The sequence below is a fragment of the Mobula hypostoma genome, chromosome 12, assembly GCF_963921235.1.
Source record: "Mobula hypostoma chromosome 12, sMobHyp1.1, whole genome shotgun sequence".
Taxonomy (NCBI): Eukaryota; Metazoa; Chordata; class Chondrichthyes; order Myliobatiformes; family Myliobatidae; genus Mobula; species Mobula hypostoma.
This window is the reverse complement of record NC_086108.1, coordinates 32,634,313-32,655,905: the sequence shown is the minus strand read 5'-3', so window position 1 is coordinate 32,655,905 and position 21,593 is coordinate 32,634,313. Positions and strand designations below refer to the sequence as shown.

At 42.0% G+C, this 21,593-nt stretch overlaps 1 protein-coding gene across 8 annotated transcripts in view; it reads left to right on the top strand.

The window, feature by feature from the left end:
• Positions 1 to 21,593, top strand: part of LOC134354682 (flavin-containing monooxygenase 5-like) — a 54,442-nt gene that overhangs the window by 30,815 nt on the left and 2,034 nt on the right. For 3 of the 8 annotated variants that reach the window (XM_063063803.1, XM_063063802.1, XM_063063801.1), the window contains 4 exons: positions 1,542 to 1,729; positions 3,365 to 3,717; positions 6,525 to 6,597; positions 8,087 to 13,765. In XM_063063803.1, the coding sequence (XP_062919873.1) occupies positions 1,542 to 1,729; positions 3,365 to 3,717; positions 6,525 to 6,597; positions 8,087 to 8,435 (963 nt within the window). In that variant the 3' untranslated portion in view covers positions 8,436 to 13,765. Of the gene's footprint in view, positions 1 to 1,541; positions 1,730 to 3,364; positions 3,718 to 6,524; positions 6,598 to 6,709; positions 6,795 to 8,086; positions 13,774 to 21,593 lie in introns of those variants that run through there. The other 5 variants (XR_010019873.1, XR_010019872.1, XM_063063805.1 and 2 more) reach the window with 5 other exon arrangements.

Genomic DNA, 21,593 nt, shown 5'->3' with positions numbered 1-21,593 from the left:
TGCGGAAGAGCCTGTTTCCATGGTCTATAACTCTGTGACTCAGTAATGATAGCTAATGCTGCTCTCATTGGTAATTTGTGTGAAAGGAATAGAACCGTGCATGATCAGATAGACTCTTGAACTCACTATGGCCTTGCACCTTATCATTTGCTGCACAGGACTTTCTTTGCAACCATACTATTCTGCAACCTGTTATTGGTTTTGCCTTGCTTTACTTCAGTGTACTGATGTGTTGAAATAATCTTCATTTATGGCATGCAAAACAAATTTTTATCACTGCACCTTAGTACATGTGACAATAATAATGCAATTTAAAACTTAAAATCTAAGGTGACTAGATCTGCATTAATCAGGAACGTTGTTAGATTTGGAGCAAAGGGAGATTAGGGAGTGTTGTCAACCTTGTAATGCTGGAAAATAATGGGGGAGTTAGTCCTTTTGTTGCTATACTCCTATATTACCCACTGCACAATCCTCCTTCAAACTCCTCAGTTAACCCTATCAACATGTCCTCCTATTCATTTCTTCCTCCCAATGTGCCTCATGCTGCTTGTCTCAACTATTCCAGCAGTAGCAAATTACACATTCTTGCCACCAGCTAGATAAAGGAACTTCTTCTGAATTCTTTGCTGGATTTATGTTTACAACCCCTTTAATAATTAAAGCCAATTTAAATACCTTACCTAGAAATTCTTCCTTCTGCATTTCAAGGACTAATTATTTCCTCTATCTGATGTTTACACATTTTCTTAGGCTAAAGGAACTGACTATTAATTAGCAGTCCAGGCAGCGTCTATGGAAAAGAGTAAACAATCAACAGTTTGGGCCAAAACCCTTCGTCAGAACTGGAAAAAAATATGAGAAGTTAGAGCGAAGAGGTGGGGGGAGGGGAGGAAAAAGTACAAGGGGGTAGGTGATAGGTGAAACTGGGAGAGGGAGAGGGGTGAAGTAAAGAGCTGGGAAGCTGATAGGTGAAAGAGATAAAGGGCTGGAGAAGGGGGAATCTGATAGGAGAGGGTAGAAGACCATTGAAGAAAAGGAAGGGGGAGAAGAGGGAAGTAATGAGCAGGTAAGGAGATGAGGTGAGAGAAGGAAACAGGAATAGGAATGGTAAGGGGTGGGGGGAGTGCAAATACCAGAAGTTTGTGAAGCCAATGTTCATGCCATCCGGTTGGAGGCTACCCAGAGAGAACATAAACAACAGCTATATTCCGTCAGGGAGGAGCAACACTTTATATTCCAGCTGGGAAGCCTCCAACCTGTTTACTCTTTTCCATAGATGTTGCCTGACCTGCGGAGTTCCTCCAGCATTTTGTGCGTATTGCTTGGATTTCCAGCATCTGCAGATTTTCTTGTCTTTGACTATTGATTAGAAGTGGAAACCTCTAATGCAATCGATCTTCTTCCCCATCATCCTCCAGAATCAAAAGCACATAACTTTCTCTTGAGGGAAAAGTAAATACATTTTTGATAGTGTCTTTTGGCGTTTGTCCAAGTTGCAAAATTTTACAATTTAATATACTTTTTCAAATGTCTTGCAGGTGTTTCTGAGTACGAGAAGGGGTACCTGGGTAATTAATCGTGTGGCTGAAAGAGGATACCCTGCTGACATGATGTATAACCGTCGTTTTTATAACCTGTTTTTTCCATCTTTAACTACTTCACTAATACAGAGAATGCTAAACAATCGATTCGATCATGCAAACTATGGTTTGCAATCTACCCACAGGTCTGTATTACCAGGCAGCTTTCTGTTCATGGGGCTAAACACTCTGATGCAGATTCATCTTCATTTTACTTTAAACTGCTCTTAGAAACCTCACTTTGTCCTTGTCCTATTCAAATGTGCTTTAATGTCACATTTTTTTTCATTCTCATTTGAAGCATTTGGGAATGCTTCAAATGCTATAGAATTACAAATAAAATAGAAAATGTTGGACATAATCACAATATCAGCCAGCATCTGTGAAGAGTGAGAAACAAGAGATACTATTTCAAGTAACACACACAAAATGCTGCAGGAACTTGGCAGGCCGGGCAGCATCTATAGAAAAATGTACAGTCGACGTTTCGGACCTAAACCCTTCGTCAGGACTGGAGAAAAAAAGCTGAGGAGTAGATATTTCAAATCTGCTCTGTGTATTTGTAAATCTTTTTCTGGCCAAATGTCAGTCAATCTCAAATTAATCTGTCTTCTGCTCTATTTTATAGGAGATGGTTCAACTCTTGAACAACTCTCTGGGTTTTCTCTTTAATGGTCTAATGTTGCTTTTAAGTTGCGTTCCCTTCAACTGGTTATCTCCAGCAGAAGGAATTCCCATGAACTGATGACCAGTCATTGACCTGAAAGACGAGACCTGATGTTTTGGCCCAAAATGTCGACAGTTTACTCTTTTCCATAGATGCTGCCTGGCCTGCTGAGTTCTGTCGGCATTTTGTGTGTGTTGCTTTGATTTCCAGCATATGCAGATTTAACTCTGTTTCTTTCTCCACATTTGCTGCTGGAGCTGCTGAGCATTTTCTATTTTATTTCAGACTTTTCGGCATCTGCAACATTTGAGTTTGGATCATGAAATTGCTGTAGGTTGTAATGATAAGCTCTTATTTTTAACTGCGAGTAGGCAGAAGTTTGCAATTTTTCAGTGACCAGCTCATTGTGACAATGGCTTTCATCTTACTTATTCTTCCCTACTTAATTTCCCAATTCTATAGAATATATTTGTTCCATATCGGAGCAAACTAACCCACATGCTGAATGTCATCCAGAAGCAAGGATCATTGGAACATTGAGCGAAGACCAAGCCAATACTCACACATGTGCTCAATTTCTATGCCATGAGAACCCAAGCTAACTTTCCTTTTTTTTTCCTATCTACTTCACTGCTGCACATCTTAGCATTACCTTTCCCTTGATTCTGATCAGTCTCAACTTACTTTCCATACAGGTGAAGCATTAACTCGACCTTGTGGACATAGTTACTTATTTATATGCTTCTATTTTGTAAGAGTTTTCTCTTTTACCAGATCAATGCAGTACTTGCCTAAAATGGTTATTCTCCACTGCTGATCATCTATGAGAGTGTATAGTCTATCTCTATCTCCATCTCTAGTCTATACTATATCAACTTCCACACTTCTGTCACTGTTGCATTATCCCCATGCTCTATCCGCTACTAGTTTTCACCAATTGGGAGAATCCCATGAAAGGACTCACCTTCCCAATATGGTCCAATAATAAAATCTCTTTGCTTTTGATTATCTTGCGCTGAATTTGTTGTATCAACCATCTGCGTCAATTCTGAAAGATTAACCTTAATGTCCTAACATCAGTGCAGATGGGATGTTATCTCTGTTTGTTTTTCAGTTTGTACAGCCAACATCCAGCAGTTAATGATGATTTGCCAAATCGCATTTTATCCGGACGTGTTCTTGTGAAACCTAATGTGAAGCAGTTAACTGAATCAGCAGCCATCTTTGAAGATGGTACAGTGGAAGATATCGATGTGGTTATTTTTGCAACAGGATACAGTTTTGCTTTCCCATTTCTGAATGAGTCTGTCATCAAAGTTAACAGAAATCATGCCACTCTTTATAAGAATGTCTTTCCACCTCAGCTGGAGAAGCCCACACTAGCCATCATTGGTCTTATCCAGGCATTAGGATCCATTATACCAGTATCTGAAATGCAGGCGCGTTGGGCTACAAGGGTGTTTAAAGGTATTCAGGCAATTTTTGAAAATAACAATAACAAGCATTGTATGTATTTTCCATTGATAACATGCATTATATGTATTTTCCTTTGGTTGTTGTTCCTTTGGATATTTTATTGCTGATCTCGAAGGTTTCCACCTACTTCAAAAGGGCATCAGTCATACGGTGCCCAAGAAGAGCAGGGTAAGCTGCCTCAGTGACTATCGACCAGTAGCACTCACATCCACGGTGATGATGTGCTTTGAGAGGTTGGTCATGGCTGAAGTTAATTGCTGACCGAGCAAGGATCTGAACACAATGCAATTTGCCTATTGCCACAAAAGGTCGACTGTAAATGCAATCTCACTGTTTGTCCACTCAGCTTTGGACCACCTGGACAACAGCAATACCTGCATTAAGGCTGATGTTTATTAACTACAGCTTGGCATTCTACACCATCATTCAATCAGTACAATTCAACTGGCTTCAAATCTTAGGCTTATGTACTGCAACTGAATTCTTGACTTCTTCACCAGATGACCACAGACAGTGCAGATCAGTAATAATATCTCCTCCTTTCCGACAGTTACTACAGGTGTGCTTAGCCCACAGCTCTACTCGCTCTACACTCAGGGCTGAATGGCTAGGTGCGGCTTAAATGCCATCTATAAGTTCATCGAGGGCACCACTTGTTCCAGAATCTCAGGTGGTGACGAGGAGGCGTGCAGCAGCAAGAGAGATGGTCTGGTTAGAGTTGCAACGACAATCTTGCACTCAACATCAGCAATACCAAGGAAGACCCTGGAGCGGATAGTGAGGTCAGCTGAAGGGATCATCGGGGTCTCTCTTCCCACCATTACAGACATTTACACCACACGCTCCATCCGCAAAGCTGACAGCGTTGTGAAGGACTCCATGTACCCCTCATACGAACTCTTCTCCCTCCTGCCATCTGGGCTTTCACGACCAGTTTCTTCCCCCAAGCCATTAGACTCCTCAATTCCCAGCATCTATTAGTCTGACACCAACCCCCCCACCCCCCTCACATACACACACACACACACACACACACACACACTCAAATGAACACCACTCCACTCCCTTTGCAATTTTTTCTATTTCTTTCTCAATTCCTGCTAAAACAAATTGTTTACATTTACATCATTTATTATTATATTGTAATTTGTCCTTCACTGTGCCTATTGTCTTATTTATTATTGTACTGTCTTGCACTGTTTTGTGCACTTTATGTAGTCCCGTGTAGGTCTGAAGTCTAATGTAGTTTTGTGTTGTTTCACGTAGTCTAGTGTAGTTTTGTGTTGTTTCATGTGGCACCATGGTCCTGGAGGAACGTTGTTTCGTTTTTACTGTGTACTGTACCAGCAGTTATGGTTGAAATGGCAATAAAAGCGACTTGAACTTGAATTGATTGTGCACTTCAGGAAGGGTCGTCAGGGGAGCACACAATTCTTACTGTGGGATCAGTGGTGGAATAGGTGAGCATCAACATCTCAGAGGATCTATCCTGGGCCCACCATACTGATGCAGTCACAAGGATGGCATGTCAGCACCTTTACTTCATTACGAGTATGAGGAGATTTGTTATATCACCAAAGACTCTTAACAAATTTCTACAAATGTACATTGGAGAATATTGTGAATGTTTGCATCAGACCCTTGTATGGAGGCTTCAATACACAGGATCAAAAGAGGTTGTAGACTCTGGCAGCTCCAAATCAGCCCACAATCAAGGACATCTTCAATAGGTGGTGCCTCAAGACAGCAACCTCCAACATTATGGATCCTTAACATCTGGGACATGTCCTCTTCTCATTTCTATCATCAGGGAAGAGATACAGGAGCTTGAAGACCCACGCTCAACATTTTAGAAACTGCTTCTTTCTCTCTGACATCAGATTTCTAAACAGCCCATGAACACCAACTCCTTTGCACAGCTTGCTTATTTATTTTATTGTAATTTACAGTAATTCTTTATGCCTTGTGCTGCCACAAAATGACACATTTCATGACTTTGTCAGTGATAATAGCCCTGATTTGATTCTAATAATGAGCAGTTCCTCAGATGACCTCTCAGATTAATAGATGTGGTTGTGGTTGCTATGATAATAAGGAAACCATAATCTTTTTTTAAAAAAATTCTCTGAACATAGGGCTCTCTGTGTTGGGGAAATTATTTCTACCTGTGTTTGGGTCCAATTATGAAGTGTTACACATTTGAGAAGGCAAGGCAAAATTAAGTAGACAAAGAGAACACAGGGACTGAATGAAAGATTCTGATCTGGGCAGCCAGGACATTGCCTATCAATTTTCTTTTCTGATTTATTTCAGGTAATTTATGTGTTTAATTATTTAAAGAATTGTGAGTTACTTGGTAAAAATTATTAAACACTTTCTAATATGTTAACTTTTCAGTACTTTATTGTCAGTGAAACACATCCACAAACAGTGACGTTGAAATTGGAATTGGTTTATTATTGTCATATGTACTGAGGTACAATGAAAAGCTCATTTCGCATATTGTTGACACAAACCAAATCATTACACAGTGCATTGAAGTAGGACAAGGTAATTCGGTGGTGGTTTGGACATCCTGCAAGCTTAGTGGCTGCACAGGAGTTGGGGGTGAACTGGGTGCTGTAGGACCTTGCTGGCTGCTAAAGCCATTCTGTCAGGTGCCAGCCACTTGTACATGAAACTGCTCTGTATTATCAGTGACCTTAGGGCAACAAATTCCTTCCACATTTAGCGCTGTACTACATTTAAGTTATTCATGAGGTAAACCCCATTCTTTAATGTTGTATTTTGTGTTGTAGGCTCGGCTAAACTACCCTGTGCTAACAACATTATGGCAGACATATCGGAGAAAAAAGAAAAAAGGGCCAAAAGGTATTAAAAGTTCAAAGTAAATTTATTATCAAAGTTACATATATGTCACCATATATGGTATTACATTGTATTGTACAAAATTGACAGCACAGAGATTGGTTATTTTCAACAGGAATACCGTGGCATATAACTTTCACCCAGAGGGTGGCCAGTATAGTGGAATGAACTGCCAGAAAAAGTAATTGAAGTAGGTAAATTGACAGCATTCAAAAATCCCTTGGACAGGTACGTGGAAGGCAAGGCTTAGAAAGATACCGGGTAAATGCTCAGTTAACCATGTTGGTCACTGTTCCCTTGCTCTGAGACCCTCAATGGCCTTTTCCTAACTTTGTTCAATCTACCCTTTCACAATATTCTTCATTTTTCATGGAACCATAGAAAGGTTAAAATAATGTAGCAAATATTTCACTATTTCAAGATAAATGATTAATATAAAATCAAATGTAAATATAAGCCTTTAAAATCAGGATTAACTTGTACCTCAGGGCCTGGCCTATTAACTCCCTGTCTGCAAAGCCGTTCTCCAATTCTTTTAGTGTGTTTTATTTTATTACAGGTGAGACCTCAATGTAAATTGTTACTAGACTGTTTTATCCCTCTTTCTGTGACCTATAGGACTTTGACCATTATTTCACTGTTTATATTTCCCCAAAATGTTCTCACAATGAACTTCATATAATGATGGGGTTGACTGCTTGTTGTGAGTGAGTCAATTCGTTCTCACTGTTAACAAATGTATTGATTACTATGCGAGCTTCTCTGCTGGGTAAATGCATTACTGAGTGTTATCCTAAGCCAGTAGACAAATCTGTTTTCTCATTTGATTCTGAAGTTGCACTGAGAACATTGAATAAGAACAGGGGTTGGTCTTGGACATGACGACAACATCACTTGCTTCTCAATCTCTGTCAAAGCTTGTGCAGTAGTGAGGGGGCCTTTTGCAGTGGAAACTGATGCTATCTCTGTTACAGCACCCCATTGTGAGAGATTTGCCTATCAGGGAGTTGGTTTTGGTAAATTCAAGGCAAAACCAGTTTTGTAAAACAGAAAGTACTTAAAATACTGAGAAGGTTAAACAGAGTCTAGAGATTCCTAGAGTAATACAGCTCACAAATATACACTTTAGCCCAAATAGTCCATACTGATCACAGTGTCCTCATGTTCCAGTTCTGCAAGTCCCAGTTCTCATGTTCACCCCATAACCCTCCAAACTCCACCCCTCCATGTACATATCCAAATGCCTCTTAAGTATTGCAATTGAACCCCTTATAGAAGGAAACTTCTAGCTCTTCACCAAACTGAAGAGCTAGAAGTTTCAAACGAAGTAGAGAGGTTCTGATGAAAGGTTGTTAACAGTAATGCAGTTTCTCTCCGCAGTTGCTGTTAAACCATTGATGATTTTCAGCGGTTTTCTGTTTTCCAACTACAGACATTTGCATTGAATTGTTTTTGTCTATAATTCCCTTCTGTTTCTTTTTGCATGCAAAAGATACATCACCTCCCAAAGACACACCATTCAAGTCGATTTCATACCCTACATGGATGAGATAGCTGAGCTGATCGGTGTAAAACCCAACATCAAACACCTCCTCTTCAGTGATCCACAGTTGGCATTTCACGTTTTCTTTGGCCCCTGCTCACCTTACCAGTTTCGATTGATGGGACCTGGAAAATGGCCAAAAGCCCGGGAAACCATCTTGACACAGTGGCACCGCACTATCAAGCCCACTAAAACGCGCGTGGTTCCTAGTGGTCAGCAAAATGGCTCTTGGCCAATCCTGCTGAAATTCTTGCCCATACTGGTGGCCCTCTGTGGCGTTTATCTATTTCTCTATTAGTAAGAGGTCCAACGAGGAGTTCAGTTCGGCTTCTGTGTCACCCAAATAACAATGGAGATTGTTTCACATCCAATTGTTTCAAATGAATTGTAACTAATTTTGTTATTGATTATACTTTGAAAGAACTCAAATGTCTTGAACGAAACAAACCTGAGGTCTGGTTCTATTGTTTATATTGAATGGAATATCTTGCCAAGAAACAGCCTTTGCTCATTCAATGAGCAAAATGTTCCTTGTGGTTTTTATAATGACTAATTTAAAAATTGTCCTTTTATCATTCAGGAACTGTAGATATACAGCTGGGTGTTTAAGTAAATGTGAATCAAATGTTGTTTTAAAATGCTCAGACAACTCTAACTTTGTATTTTAAAAGTCATTGAACAATTTCCTTGAGACATAGCCAGTTGTCTGCGGTGCTGTGGGTGACTGAGGGATCTGCACTCCATTTTGAGTTTGTAATTTGGAAACGAAAGAGGTGAAAAAGTGTGATCTTGTCTGACTATGGGAAAATATTTGCATACTTCTTTTCAAAAGTTGTACTTTATCCCAGAAGTGGAAGTTAGCAATCTTGTATCAAAATCCTCAGCTTGGTGTTGTTGGCCACACTTAAGTCTCAAATTTAAGGCTGAGGCGTGACAGATCGGTTCTTCTCACACCCTGACCAATATTCTTCACTCAACTAATGGCAAATAATGCAGTTTTATCCTAGAAATTTCTGTTGTATTTGGAGGAATCTTCCTGTGATTTTATTGAAAAATAGTATAATACTATTTATTTGTGTGTTGTGGAGAACATTCTGAGATATTTACCTAATAATATTCAGACCTTCAATTATTTGAAAATTCTAAGAATATTTTTTAAGATTGGGGTAAACTAAAAACAATTCTGTTTGTATGCTTGCAGAATAAACGTATTTGGCTTCTGTTCTCATGTTTAATTTCATTCAGGGGGTGATTGAATGTGTAAATACTGACCCAGTGAAATCCACAGATGCAGCTGATTAAGCAAACAACAAGGATTGTGAAATGGATGTATTAAGGTTCAAGAATGGTAAATATTGCTAATGTGTTAAGCACTGAGATATCTTCTTTTAAAGACAATTGAAATAGTGAGATTAAATCTTATGCACCTACTTTTCTGACCTGGTTCTTATTTAATATTGTTAATTTGAGTCTTCTTGGCAATAGCTTCCTGCTCAAATTGTTTGCGGTGGCAGGAGTTAATTTTTTTCACTTATGTGCTCAGGATTATAAGGATTTAAATGTGGTTCCTTTTTGCTAAATTAGACCAAAATAGTCTGACTTCAGACCTTGTGTGGTACCTAGAGATGTTTTGCAACTTTAAAGTTGCTATCTAAATGCAGGCAGAAGATTTACAAAACTACCCCCTATTTTTCCTGTGCAGGAGTCACAATTTCACAAGTGTGGCGTATGCCTGTGATGAGGAAAATGAAGGTTAAGGCTCACCTCATTGTTCAGGGAAGTTTTAACTTAGATAATGACATTATCTAAAATAAAAGCCCTCATGTCCAGCCCAGACATTTATATATTTTCCATGCTGAAAGAGCTGTCCAAATTTATCACACTCTGTTTTCACCTACATTATGCCTTTTGGGAAATTGCTAATTGATCTGTTTTTACTACACTATCATACTTGTCCCCTTTGACAAATTCCAGACAAGCACTGTGGTGAAGCCTTGTGTTGATGATGGGGCCTCCTTGATATCTATCCCATTATGTTCCAAGCTCTGTCAAAAAAAAAACTGGTGGAAACACCTCACAGCTGGTTATGCCATGTCCCCATTTTAGCCAATGCCATCAAAGGAGAATGTTTCATTCAAAAACATTCCAAAGTTTTAAAGAGTTAATAACACTATTATAAAAATGTGAACATGTATTGCAATTTTGCTTTCTATTGTGGATTTTCAGGCCTTCTTCATTTGAGCATTCAATTTTATACAAACATCTTATTCCCTTGATTAAACTGCAAACTAAGCTTTCAATTAACTCAGAAATAGCACATCCTGGTATGTTACCATAGTTGATAACTTACTTGATAACATTTAGAAATCTGGACTATAGCCCTGAAGGTACAAGGTTGATTTCCACTAAAGGCAGTTGTAGTTTGCAGTATTCGAGGTAATTGAATAAATCTGAAATTTAACAACATTTATCAATGATACTGATTATGAAATGACTGGATATTAATGCCCTTTGGCAAAGGAAAATTGCCAATTTTACTCTAGTCTGCTTGTGTCTGCAAGACATTTAGCTGTTAACTACTCTCTGAAATAGCATGATGGGGGAATTAGGGATAGACAATAGGTGCAGGAGTAGGCCATTCGGCCCTTTGAGCCAGCACCACCATTCACTGTGATCAAGGCTGATCATCCACAATCAGTACCCTGTTCCTGCCTTCTCCCCGTATCCCTTGACTCCGCTATCTTTAAGAGCTCTATCTAACTCTTTCTTGAAAGAATCCAGAGAATTGGCCTCCACTGCCTTCTTAGGCAGAGCATTCCGCAGATCCACAACCCTCTGTGTGAAAAAGTTTTTCCTCAACTCCGTTCTAAATGGTCTACCCCTTATTCTTAAACTGTGGCCTCTGGTTCTGGACTCCCCCAACATCGGGAACAAGTTTCCTGCCTCTAGCGTGTCCAATCCCTTAATAATCTTATATGTTCCAATCAGATCCCCTCTCATCCTTCTAAATTCCAGTGTATACAAGCCCAGTCGCTCCAATCTTTCAACATATGACATTCCAGCCATCCCTGGAATTAACCCAGTGAACCTCCGCTGCACTCCCTCAAAAGCAAGAATGTCCTTCCTCAAATTTGGAGACCAAAACTGCACACAATAATCCAGGTGGGGTCTCACCAGGGCCTTGTACAACTGCAGAAGGACCTCTTTACTCCTATACTCAACTCCCCTTGTTATGAAGGCCAACATGCCATTAGCTTTCTTCACTGCCTGCTGTACCTGTATGCTTACTTTCAGTGACTGATGAACAAGGGCACCCAGATCTCATTGTATTTCCCCTTTTCCTAACTTGACACCATTCAGATAGTAATCTGCCTTCCTGTTCTTGCCACCAAAGTGGAAAACCTCACATTTATCTACATTAAACTGCATCTGCCATGCATCCGCCCACTCACCCAGCCTGTCCAAGTTACCCTGTATTCTCAAAACGTTCTTCTCACATTTCACACTGTTACCTAGCTTTGTGTCATCTGCAAATTTGCTAATGTTACTTTTAATCCCTTCATATAAATCATTAATGTACATTGTAAATAGCTGCGGTCCCAGCACCGAGCCTTGTGGTACCCCACTAGTCACTGCCTGCCATTCTGAAAAGGACCCATTGATCCCTGCTCTTTGTTTCCTGTCTGCCAACCAATTTTCTATCCATGTCAGTACCCTACCCCCAATACCATGTGCTCTAATTTTTCCCACTAACCTCCTATGTGGGACCTTATCAAAAGCTTTCTGAAAGTCCAGGTACACTACATCCACTGGCTTTCCCATGTCCATTTTCATAGTTATATCCTCAAAAATTTCAGAAGATTAGTCAAGCATGATTTCCCCTTCGTAAATCCATGCTGACTCGGACTGATCCTGTTACTGTTATCCAAATGTGCCGCTATTTCATCTTTTATAATTGACTCCAGCATCTTCCCCACCACTGGTGTCAGACTAACTCTTCTATAATTGCCTGTTCTCTCTCTCCCTCCTTTCTTAAAAAGTGGGATAACATTAGCTACTCTCCAATCCACAGGAACTGATCCTGAATCTATAGAACATTGGAAAATGATTACCAATGTGTCCAAGATTTCTAGAGCAACCTCCTTAAGTACCCTGGGATTTATCACCCTCCAGTCCCATCAGTTTACCCAACACCATTTTCTGCCTAATGCGAATTTCCTTAGGTTCCTCCGTTACCCAGGTCCTCTGGCCACTATTACATCTGGGAGATTGTTTGTGTCTTCCCTAGTGAAGACAGATCCAAAGTACCTGTTCAGCTCATCTGCCATTTCCTTGTTCCTCATAATAATTTCACCCGTTTTTGTCTTCAAGGGCCCAACTTTGATCTTAACTAATTATTTCCTCTTCACATACCTAAAGAAACTTTTACTATCCTCTTTTATATTCTTGGCTAGCTTACCTTCGTATCTCATCTCCACCTCCCAACCCCCACTGTATTGCCTTTTTTAGTTATCTTCTGTTGCTCCTTAAAAGTCCCCAAATCCTCTGGCTTCCCACTCATCCTTGCTATGTTATACTTCCTCTCTTTTATTTTTATGCTGTCCTTGACTTCCCTTGTCATCCACGGTCGCCCCTTACTCCACTTAGAATCTTTCTTCCTCTTTGGAATGAACTGATCCTGCACCTTCTGTATTATTCCCAGAAATACGTGCCATTGTTGTTCCACTGTCATCCCTGCTAGGGTCTCTTTCCAGTCAACTTTGGCCAGCTCCTCCCTCATGGGTCCATAGTCCCCTTTGTTCAACTGTAATACTGACACTGCCGAGTTTCCCTTCTCCCGCTCAAATTGTAGATTAAAGCTTATCATATTATGGTCACTACCTCCTAATGGCTCCTTTACCTCGAGTTCCCTTATCAAATCTGGCTCATTACATAACACTAAGTCCAGAATTGCCTTCTCCCTGGTAGGCTCTAATACAAGCTGCTCTAAGAATCCATCTCTGAGGCTCTCCACAAACTCCCTTTCTTGGGGTCCAGTACCAACCTGATTTTCCCAGTCTACCTGCATGTTGAAATTCCCTATAACAACTGTTGCGACATGCCAATTTTAACTCTTGATTTAACTTGCACCCTATATCCAGGCTACCGTTTGGGGGCCTGTAGATAACTCCCATTAGGGTCTTTTTGCCCTTACAGTTTCTCAGTTCTATCCATACTGACTCTACGTCTCCTGGTTCTATGTCCCCCCTCGCAAGTGACTGAATTTCATTCCTCACCAACAGAGCCACCCCACCCACTCTGCCAAACTGTCTGTCCTTTCGATAGGATGTATACCCTGTATACTCATTTCCCAGCCCTGGTCCTCTTGCAGCCATGTCTCTGTTATTCACACAACATCATACTTGCCAATTTCCAACTGAGCCTCAAGCTCATCCACTTTATTTCTTATACTCCGTGCATTCATATATAATACTTATAATTCATTTAAAGTAATACTTCTACTCCCCTCACCTTTCACATCGATAGACAATAGGTGCTAATTGATCCCCAGACCATGAATGAATAAATTCACAAAAAGCATATGAATTGATAACCCTTTTGTACACAGCTTCGGTATTGCTGTATATCACTGCAATAGTGAGTGACTATAGAGTGTGTATACAATCTATTGAAATAAATAGTTCTCTTTCTGTATTTCTGTTTTTGCTTTTTTAAATAATTATTCAATATACGTAATTGATTCATATAGAACATACATAGAACAGTACCGCACATTACAGGCCCTTCGGCCCACGACGTTGTGCTGACCCTCAAACCCTGCCTCCCATATAACCCCCCACCTTAAATTCCTCCATATACCTGTCTAGTAGTCTCTTAAACTTCACCAGTGTATCTGCCTCCACCACTAACTCAGGCAGTGCATTCCACACACCAACCACTCTCTGAATAAAAAACCTTCCTCTAATATCCCCCTTGAACTTCCCACCGCTTACCTTAAAGCCATGTCCTCTTGTATGGAGCAGTGGTGCCCAGAGGCACTGGCTATCCACTCTATCTATTCCTCTTATTATCTTGTACATCTCTATCACATCTCCTCTCATCCTCCTTCTCTCCAAAGAGTAAAGCCCTAGCTCCCTTAATCTCTGATCATAATGCATACTTTCTAAACCAGGCAGCATCCTGGTAAATTTCCTCTGTACCCTTTCCAATGCTTCCACATCCGTCCTATAGTGAGGTGACCAGAACTGGACACAATACTCCAAGTGTGGCCTAAGCAGATTTATAGAGCTGCATCATTACATCACGACTCTTAAACTCTATCCCTCGACTTATGAAAGCTAACACCCCATAAGCTTTCTTAACTACCCTATCTACCTGTCAGACAACTTTCAAGGACCTGTGGACATGTACCCTCAGATCCCTCTGCTCCTCCACACTACCAAGTATCCTGCCATTTACTTTGTACTCTGCCTTGGAGTTTGTCCTTCCAAAGTGTACCACCTCACACTGCTCCAGGTTGAACTCCATCTGCCACTTCTCAGCCCACTTCTGCATCCTATCAATGTCTCTCTGCAATCTTCGACAATCCTCTACACTATCTACAACACCACCAACCTTTGTGTCATCTGCAAACTTGCCAACCCACCCTTCTACCCCAACATCCAGGTCATTAATAAAAAACACGAAAAGTAGAGGTCCCAGAACAGATCCTTGTGAGACACCACTAGTCACAATCCTCCAATCTGAATGTACTCCCTCCACCACGACCCTCTGCCTTCTGCAGGCAAGCCAATTCTGAATCCACCTGGCTAAACTTCCCTGGATCCCATGCCTTCTGACTTTCTGAATAAGCCTACCACGTGGAACCTTGTCAAATGCCTTACTAAAATCCATATAGATCACATCCACTGCACTACCCTCATCTATATGCCTGGTCACCTCCTCAAAGAACTCTATCAGGCTTGTTAGACACGATCTGCCCTCCACAAAGCCATGCTGACTGTCCCTGATCAGACCATGATTCTCTAAATGCCCATAAATCCTATCTCTAAGAATCTTTTCCAACAGCTTTCCCACCACAGACGTAAGGCTCACTGGTCTATAATTACCCAGACTATCCCTACTACCTTTTTTGAACAAGGGGACAACATTCGCCTCCCTCCAATTCTCCGGTACCATTCCCATGGACAACGAGGACTTAAAGATCCTAGCCAGAGGCTCAGCAGTCTCTTCCCTCGTCTCGTGGAGCAGCCTGGGGAATATTCCATCAGACCCCGGGGACTTATCCGTCCTAATGTATTTTAACAACTCCAACACCTCCTCTCCCTTAATATCAACATGCTCCAGAACATCAACCTCACTCATATTGTCCTCACCATCATCAAGTTCCCTCTCATTGGTGAATACTGAAGAGAAGTATTTATTGAGGACCTCGCTCACTTCCACAGCCTCCAGGCACATCTTCCCACTTTTATCTCTAATCACTCCTGCCTTCACTCTTGTCATCCTTTTTTTCTTCACATAATTGAAGAATGCCTTGGATTTTTCCTTTACCCTACTCAACAAGGCCTTCTCATGCCCCCTTCTTGCTCTTCTCAGCCCCTCCTTAAGCTCCTTTCTTGCTACCCTATATTCCTCAATAGACACATCTGATCCTTGCTTCCTAAACCTCATGTATGCTGCCTTCTTCCACCTGACTAGATTTTCCACCTCACTTGTCACCCATGGTTCCTTCATCCTACCATTCTTTATCCTCCTCACCGGGACAAATTTATCCCTAACATCCTGCAAGAGATCTCTAAACATCGACCACATGTCCATAGTACATTTCCCTGCAAAACCATCATCCCAATTCACACCCGCAAGTTCTAGCCTTATAGCCTCATAATTTGCCCTTCCCTAATTAAAAAATTTCCTGTCCTCTCTGACTCTATCCTTTTCCATGATAATGCTAAAGGCCAGGGAGCGGTGGTCACTGTCCCCCAGTTGCTCACCCATTGAGAGATCTGTGACCTGACCAGGTTCATTACCTAATACTAGATCTAGTATGGCATTACCCCTGGTCAGCCTGTCCACATACTGTGACAGGAATCTGTCCTGGACACACTTAACAAACTCTGCCCCATCTAAACCCTTGGAACTAATCAGGTGCTAATCAATATTAGGGAAGTTAAAGTCACCCATGATAACAACCCTGTTATTTTTGCACACCTTTCCAAATTCTGCCTCCCAATCTGCTCCTCGGCATCTCTGCTGCTACCAGGGGGCCTATAGAATACCCCAACAGAGTAACTGCTTCCTTCCTGTTCCTGACTTCCACCCATACTGACTCAAAAGAAGATCCTGCTACATTACCCACCTTTTCTGTAGTTGTAATAGTATCTCTGACCAGTAATGCCACCCCTCCTCCCCTTTTCCCCCCTCTCTATCCCTTTTAAAGCACTGAAATCCAGGAATATTGAGAATCCATTCCTGCCCTGGTGCCAGCCAAGTCTCTGTAATGGCCACTACATCATAATTCCATGTATGTATCCAAGCTCTCAGTTCATCACCTTTGTTCCTGATGTTTCTTGCATTGAGGTACACACACTTCAGCCCTTTTACCTTACTACCTTTACTCTGTTTATTCTGCTTCTCTTTCCTCAAAGCCTCTCTATATGTTAGATCTGGCTTTACTCCATGCACTTCTTTCACTGCTCTATCACTCCGGGTCCCATCCCCCTTGCAAATTAGTTTAAACCCTCCCGAACCATGCTAGCAAACCTACCTGCAAGGATATTGCTCCCCCTCGAGTTCAGGTGCAACCCATCCAATCTGTACAGGTCCCACCTTCCCCAGAAGAGATCCCAATTATCCAAAAATCTAAATCCCTGCTCCCTGCACCAACTCCTCAGCCACGCATTCAACTGCCATCTCCTCCAATTCTTACCATCACTATCACGTGGCACTGGCAGCAATCCTGAGAACGCTACCCTTGAGGTCCTGCACTTCAGCCTGCTGCCTCGTTCCTGAAACTCACACTTCAGGACCTCATCCCTCTTCCTGCCTATGTCGTTGGTACCAACATGTATCACGACTTCTGGTTGCTTTTCCTCTCCTACCAGGATGTCGTGCACCCGGTCACAGACATCCTGGACCCTGGCACCCGGGAGGCAACAAACCACGTGGGTGTCCTTCTCACGTACACAAAATCTCCTTTCTGCTCCCCTGACTGTAGAGTCTCCAATGACGACAGCTCACCTCTTCTCCGTCCCACCCTTCTGCACCACCGGGTCAGATCAGTGCCAGAGGCCCTGCCACCATGGCTCACACTTGGTTAGTCGTCTCTGCCAACAGTATCCAGGACGGTAAACTTATTATTCACGTGAATGGCTACAGGGGTGCTCTGCACTACCTGTCTGCTCAACTTCGCTTTCCCCCCTCTGACTGTCACCCAACGACCTGCTTCCAACAGCCTAGGTGCGACTACCTCCCTGTAGCTCTCATCTATGACTGCCTCATTCTTCCTTATGAGTCGAAGGTCATCCAGCTGCTGCTCCAGATTCCTTACATGGTCTTCCAGATCGCCCAGCCGTATGCACTTCTGGCAGATGTGACTCTGCGGGAGAGGGGCGTTTCCCCAAGACTGCCATATCTCACATGAGAGGCACATCACCGTCTCAGGAGGCATTGTAAAGACTAACTGGGAACAAACTCATCCTCCGTCTCTTATCGTCAAAGCCTCTCAAGTCAAAGCCTCAAAGCTCCACTCCTTCACTGGCCCACTCACTCACTGGCCACTTTCCACAGGCCGCTCCGCTTGAGCTACTCCTCTATTTATCTGTTTGAGTTTTTCAAAATGCTTGGTCACCTGACCTCGATTGCCCAATCAGCTGCTTTCTGCTGAGTCTAAGCTATTCAAATCTTGATTGATTTGATTGCACAGACCAACTGCCAAAACTGCCAGAATCTCTCGAGTCAAAGCCTCAAAACTCCACTCCTTCACTGCCCACTCACTCACTGGCCGTTTTCACTTGATTATTTATTATGTTTTATTTTATTTATTATTACTTTTTCTCTTTCTTTCTGCTAGATTATGTATCGCATTGAACTGCTGCCGCTAAGTTAACAAATTTCACGTCACATGCCGGTGATAATAAAACTGATTCTGATTCTGATAATTTCCCTGATATAGCCATCCTGCTGAAGTTTTATAAACAGACAGTGGCTACCGTTCAGATGTACACTGCTTCTAAATTGTATGTTGGGTATGGTCTTGCTAAATGATAATTTTCATACAGCTTCACTATGAATCAATGGTTTACACATGGTCCAATATAGAGAACAGCAGTGTGGGATTATTTGATGAATTCCAGAACAAGTGGAATGAAAGTCAAATAAGGTATTAGGTTGTATCAAAATCACAAAGACAAAGAAGTTGAATATTGTTTCTCAGCCTTCTAAATTCCAGAGTATACAAGCCCAGTTGCTCCAATCTTTCAACATATGACAGTCCCGCCATCCCAGGAATTAACCTTGTGAACCTACGCTGCACTCCCTCAATAGCAAGAATGTCCTTCCTCAAATTTGGAGACCAAAACTACACACAGTACTCCAGGTGTGGTCTCACCAGGGCTCTGTACAGCTGCAGAAGGACCTCTTTGCTCTTATACTCAATTCCCCTTGTTATGCAGGCCAGCATACCATTAGCTTTCTTCACTGCCTGCTGTACTTGCATGCTTGCTTTCAGTGACTGATGTACAAGAACACATAGATCTCGTTGTGCTTCCCCTTTTCCTAACTTGACTCCGTTTAGATAATAATCTGCCTTCCCGTTCTTACCACCAAAGTGGATAACCTCACATTTATTCACATTAAGCTGCATCTGCCATGCATCTGCCCACTCACCCAGCCTGTCCAAGTCACCCTGCATTCTCATAATATCCCCCTCATATTTCACACTGCCACCCAGCTTTGTGTCATCGGCATATTTGCTAATGTTACTTTTAATTCCCTCATCTAAATCATTAATATATATTGTAAACATCTGCGGTCCCAGCGCTGAACCCTGCGGTACCCCACTGATCAGCATCTGCCATTCCGAAAGGGACCCGTTAATCGCTACTCTTTGTTTTCTGTCAGCCAGCTAATTTTCAATCCATGTCAGTACTCTGCCCCCAATACCATGTGCCCTAATTTTGCCCACTAATCTCCTATGTGGGACTTTATCAAAGGCTTTCTGGAAGTCCAGGTACACTACATCCACTGGCTCTCCCTTGTCCATTTTCACAGTTACATCCTCAAAAAATTCCAGAAGATCAGACAAGCACGATTTCCCCTTTGTAAATCCATGCTGACTCGGACCAATCCTGTTACTACTATCCAGATGTGTCTTAATTTCATCTTTTGTAATTGACTCCAGCATCTTTCCCACCACCGACGTCAGGCTAACCGGTCTATAATTCCCTGTTTTCTCTCTTCCTCCCTTCTTGAAGAGAGGGACAATATTAGCCACCCTCCAATCCACAGGAACTGATCCTGCATCTATAGAACATTGGAAAATGATTACCAATGCATCACGATTTCTAAAGCCACCTCCTTAAGTACCCTGGGATGCAGACCATCAGGTCCCGGGGACTTATCAGTCTTCAGACCCAACAGCCTATCCAACACCAATTCCTGCCTAATATAAATTTCCTTCAATTCATCCATTACCCTAGGTCCTTTGGCCACTATTACTTCTGGGAGATTGTTTGTGTCTTCCCTAGTGAAGACAGATCCAAAGTACCGGTTCAACTCGTCTGCCATTTCCTTGTTCCCCATAATAAATTCACCTGCTTCTGTATTCAAGGGTGCAATTTTGGTCTTAACTATTTTTTTCCTTTTCACATACCTAAAGAAGCTTTTACTATCCTCCTTTATATTCTTGGCTAGTTTACCTTTGTACCTCATTTTTTCTCCGCGTATTGCCTTTTTAGTTACCTTCTGTTGCTCTTTAAAAGTTTCCCAATATACTTCTTCTCTTTTATTTTTATACTGTCCATTACTTCCCTTGTCAGCCATGGCCTCCTCTTACTCCCCTTAGGATCTTTCTTCCTCTTTGAAACGAACTGATCCTGCACCTTCTGCATTATTCCCAGAAACACTTGCCATTGCTGTTCCACTGTCATCCCTGCTGGGGTATTGTTCCATTGAACTTTGGCCAGCTCCTCCCCCATAGCACCATAGTTCCTCTTGTTCAACTGTAATACTGACACTTCTGAGTTTCCCTTCTCCCTCTCAAATTGTAGATTAAATCTTATCATATTATGGTCACTACCTTCTAATGGCTCCTTTGCCTCAAGGTCCCTGATCAAATCCGGTTCATTGCACAACACTAAATCTAGAATTGCATTCTCTCTGGTAGGCTCCAGTACAAGCTGTTCTAAGAATCCCATCTCGGAGGGACTCCACAAACTCCCTTTCTTGGGGTCCAGTACCAACCTGATTCCTCCAGTTTACCTGCATGTTGAAATCCCCCATAACAACTGTAGCATTACCTTTGCGACATGCCAATTTTAACTCTTGATTCAACTTACAACCTACATCCAGACTACTGTTTGGGGGCCTGTAGATAACTCCCATTAGGGTCTTTCTACCCTTAGAATTTCTCAGTTCTATCCATACTGACTCTACGTCTCCTGATTCTATGTCCCCCCTCGCAAGCGACTGAATATCATTCCTCACCAACAGAGCCACCCCACCCTCTCTGCCCATCAGTCTGTCCTTTCGATAGGACGTATACTCCTTGAATATTCATTTCCCAGGCCCTGTCCACTTGAAGCCATGTCTCTGTTATTCCCACAGCATCATACTTACCAATTTCCAACTGTGCTTCAAGCCCATCTACTTTATTTCTTATACTCCGTGCATTCATATACAATTCTTTTAATTTATTACTCCTCTCACCTCCCATATCAGTTCCTATTTCACTTGGCCATACTGTACGATCCCTTCTTGAGCTTTCTGCTCTGTTGATTCTGCTGTCTTTCTTAACTTTTCTTATTCTCACTTTCCCTTTATCTCCATCCTTATGTTTCCAGTTCGTCCCCTCCCCCCCACAACTTAGTTTAAACACACCCATGTTGCAGAGGCAAACCTGCCTGCCAGAATGCTGGTGCCCCGCTTATTAAGGTGCAACCCATCCCTTTTGTACAATTCATCCTTACCCCGAAACATATCCCAGTGGTCCAAGAATGTAAACCCTTGCTTCCTGCACCAGTTCCTCAGTCACACATTCAGGTCCATTATCTCCCTGTTCTTGCCCACTCCAGCACGGGGAACTGGAAGCAAACGGGAGATGACCACCCTGGAAGTCCTGCTTTTCAGCCTTCTTCCGAGTTCTCTGAAGTCGCGCTGTAGAATGTCTTTCCTCTTCTTCCCCACGTCATTTGTGCCGACATGCACCACCACTTCCAGATGTTCACCTTCACTCTTG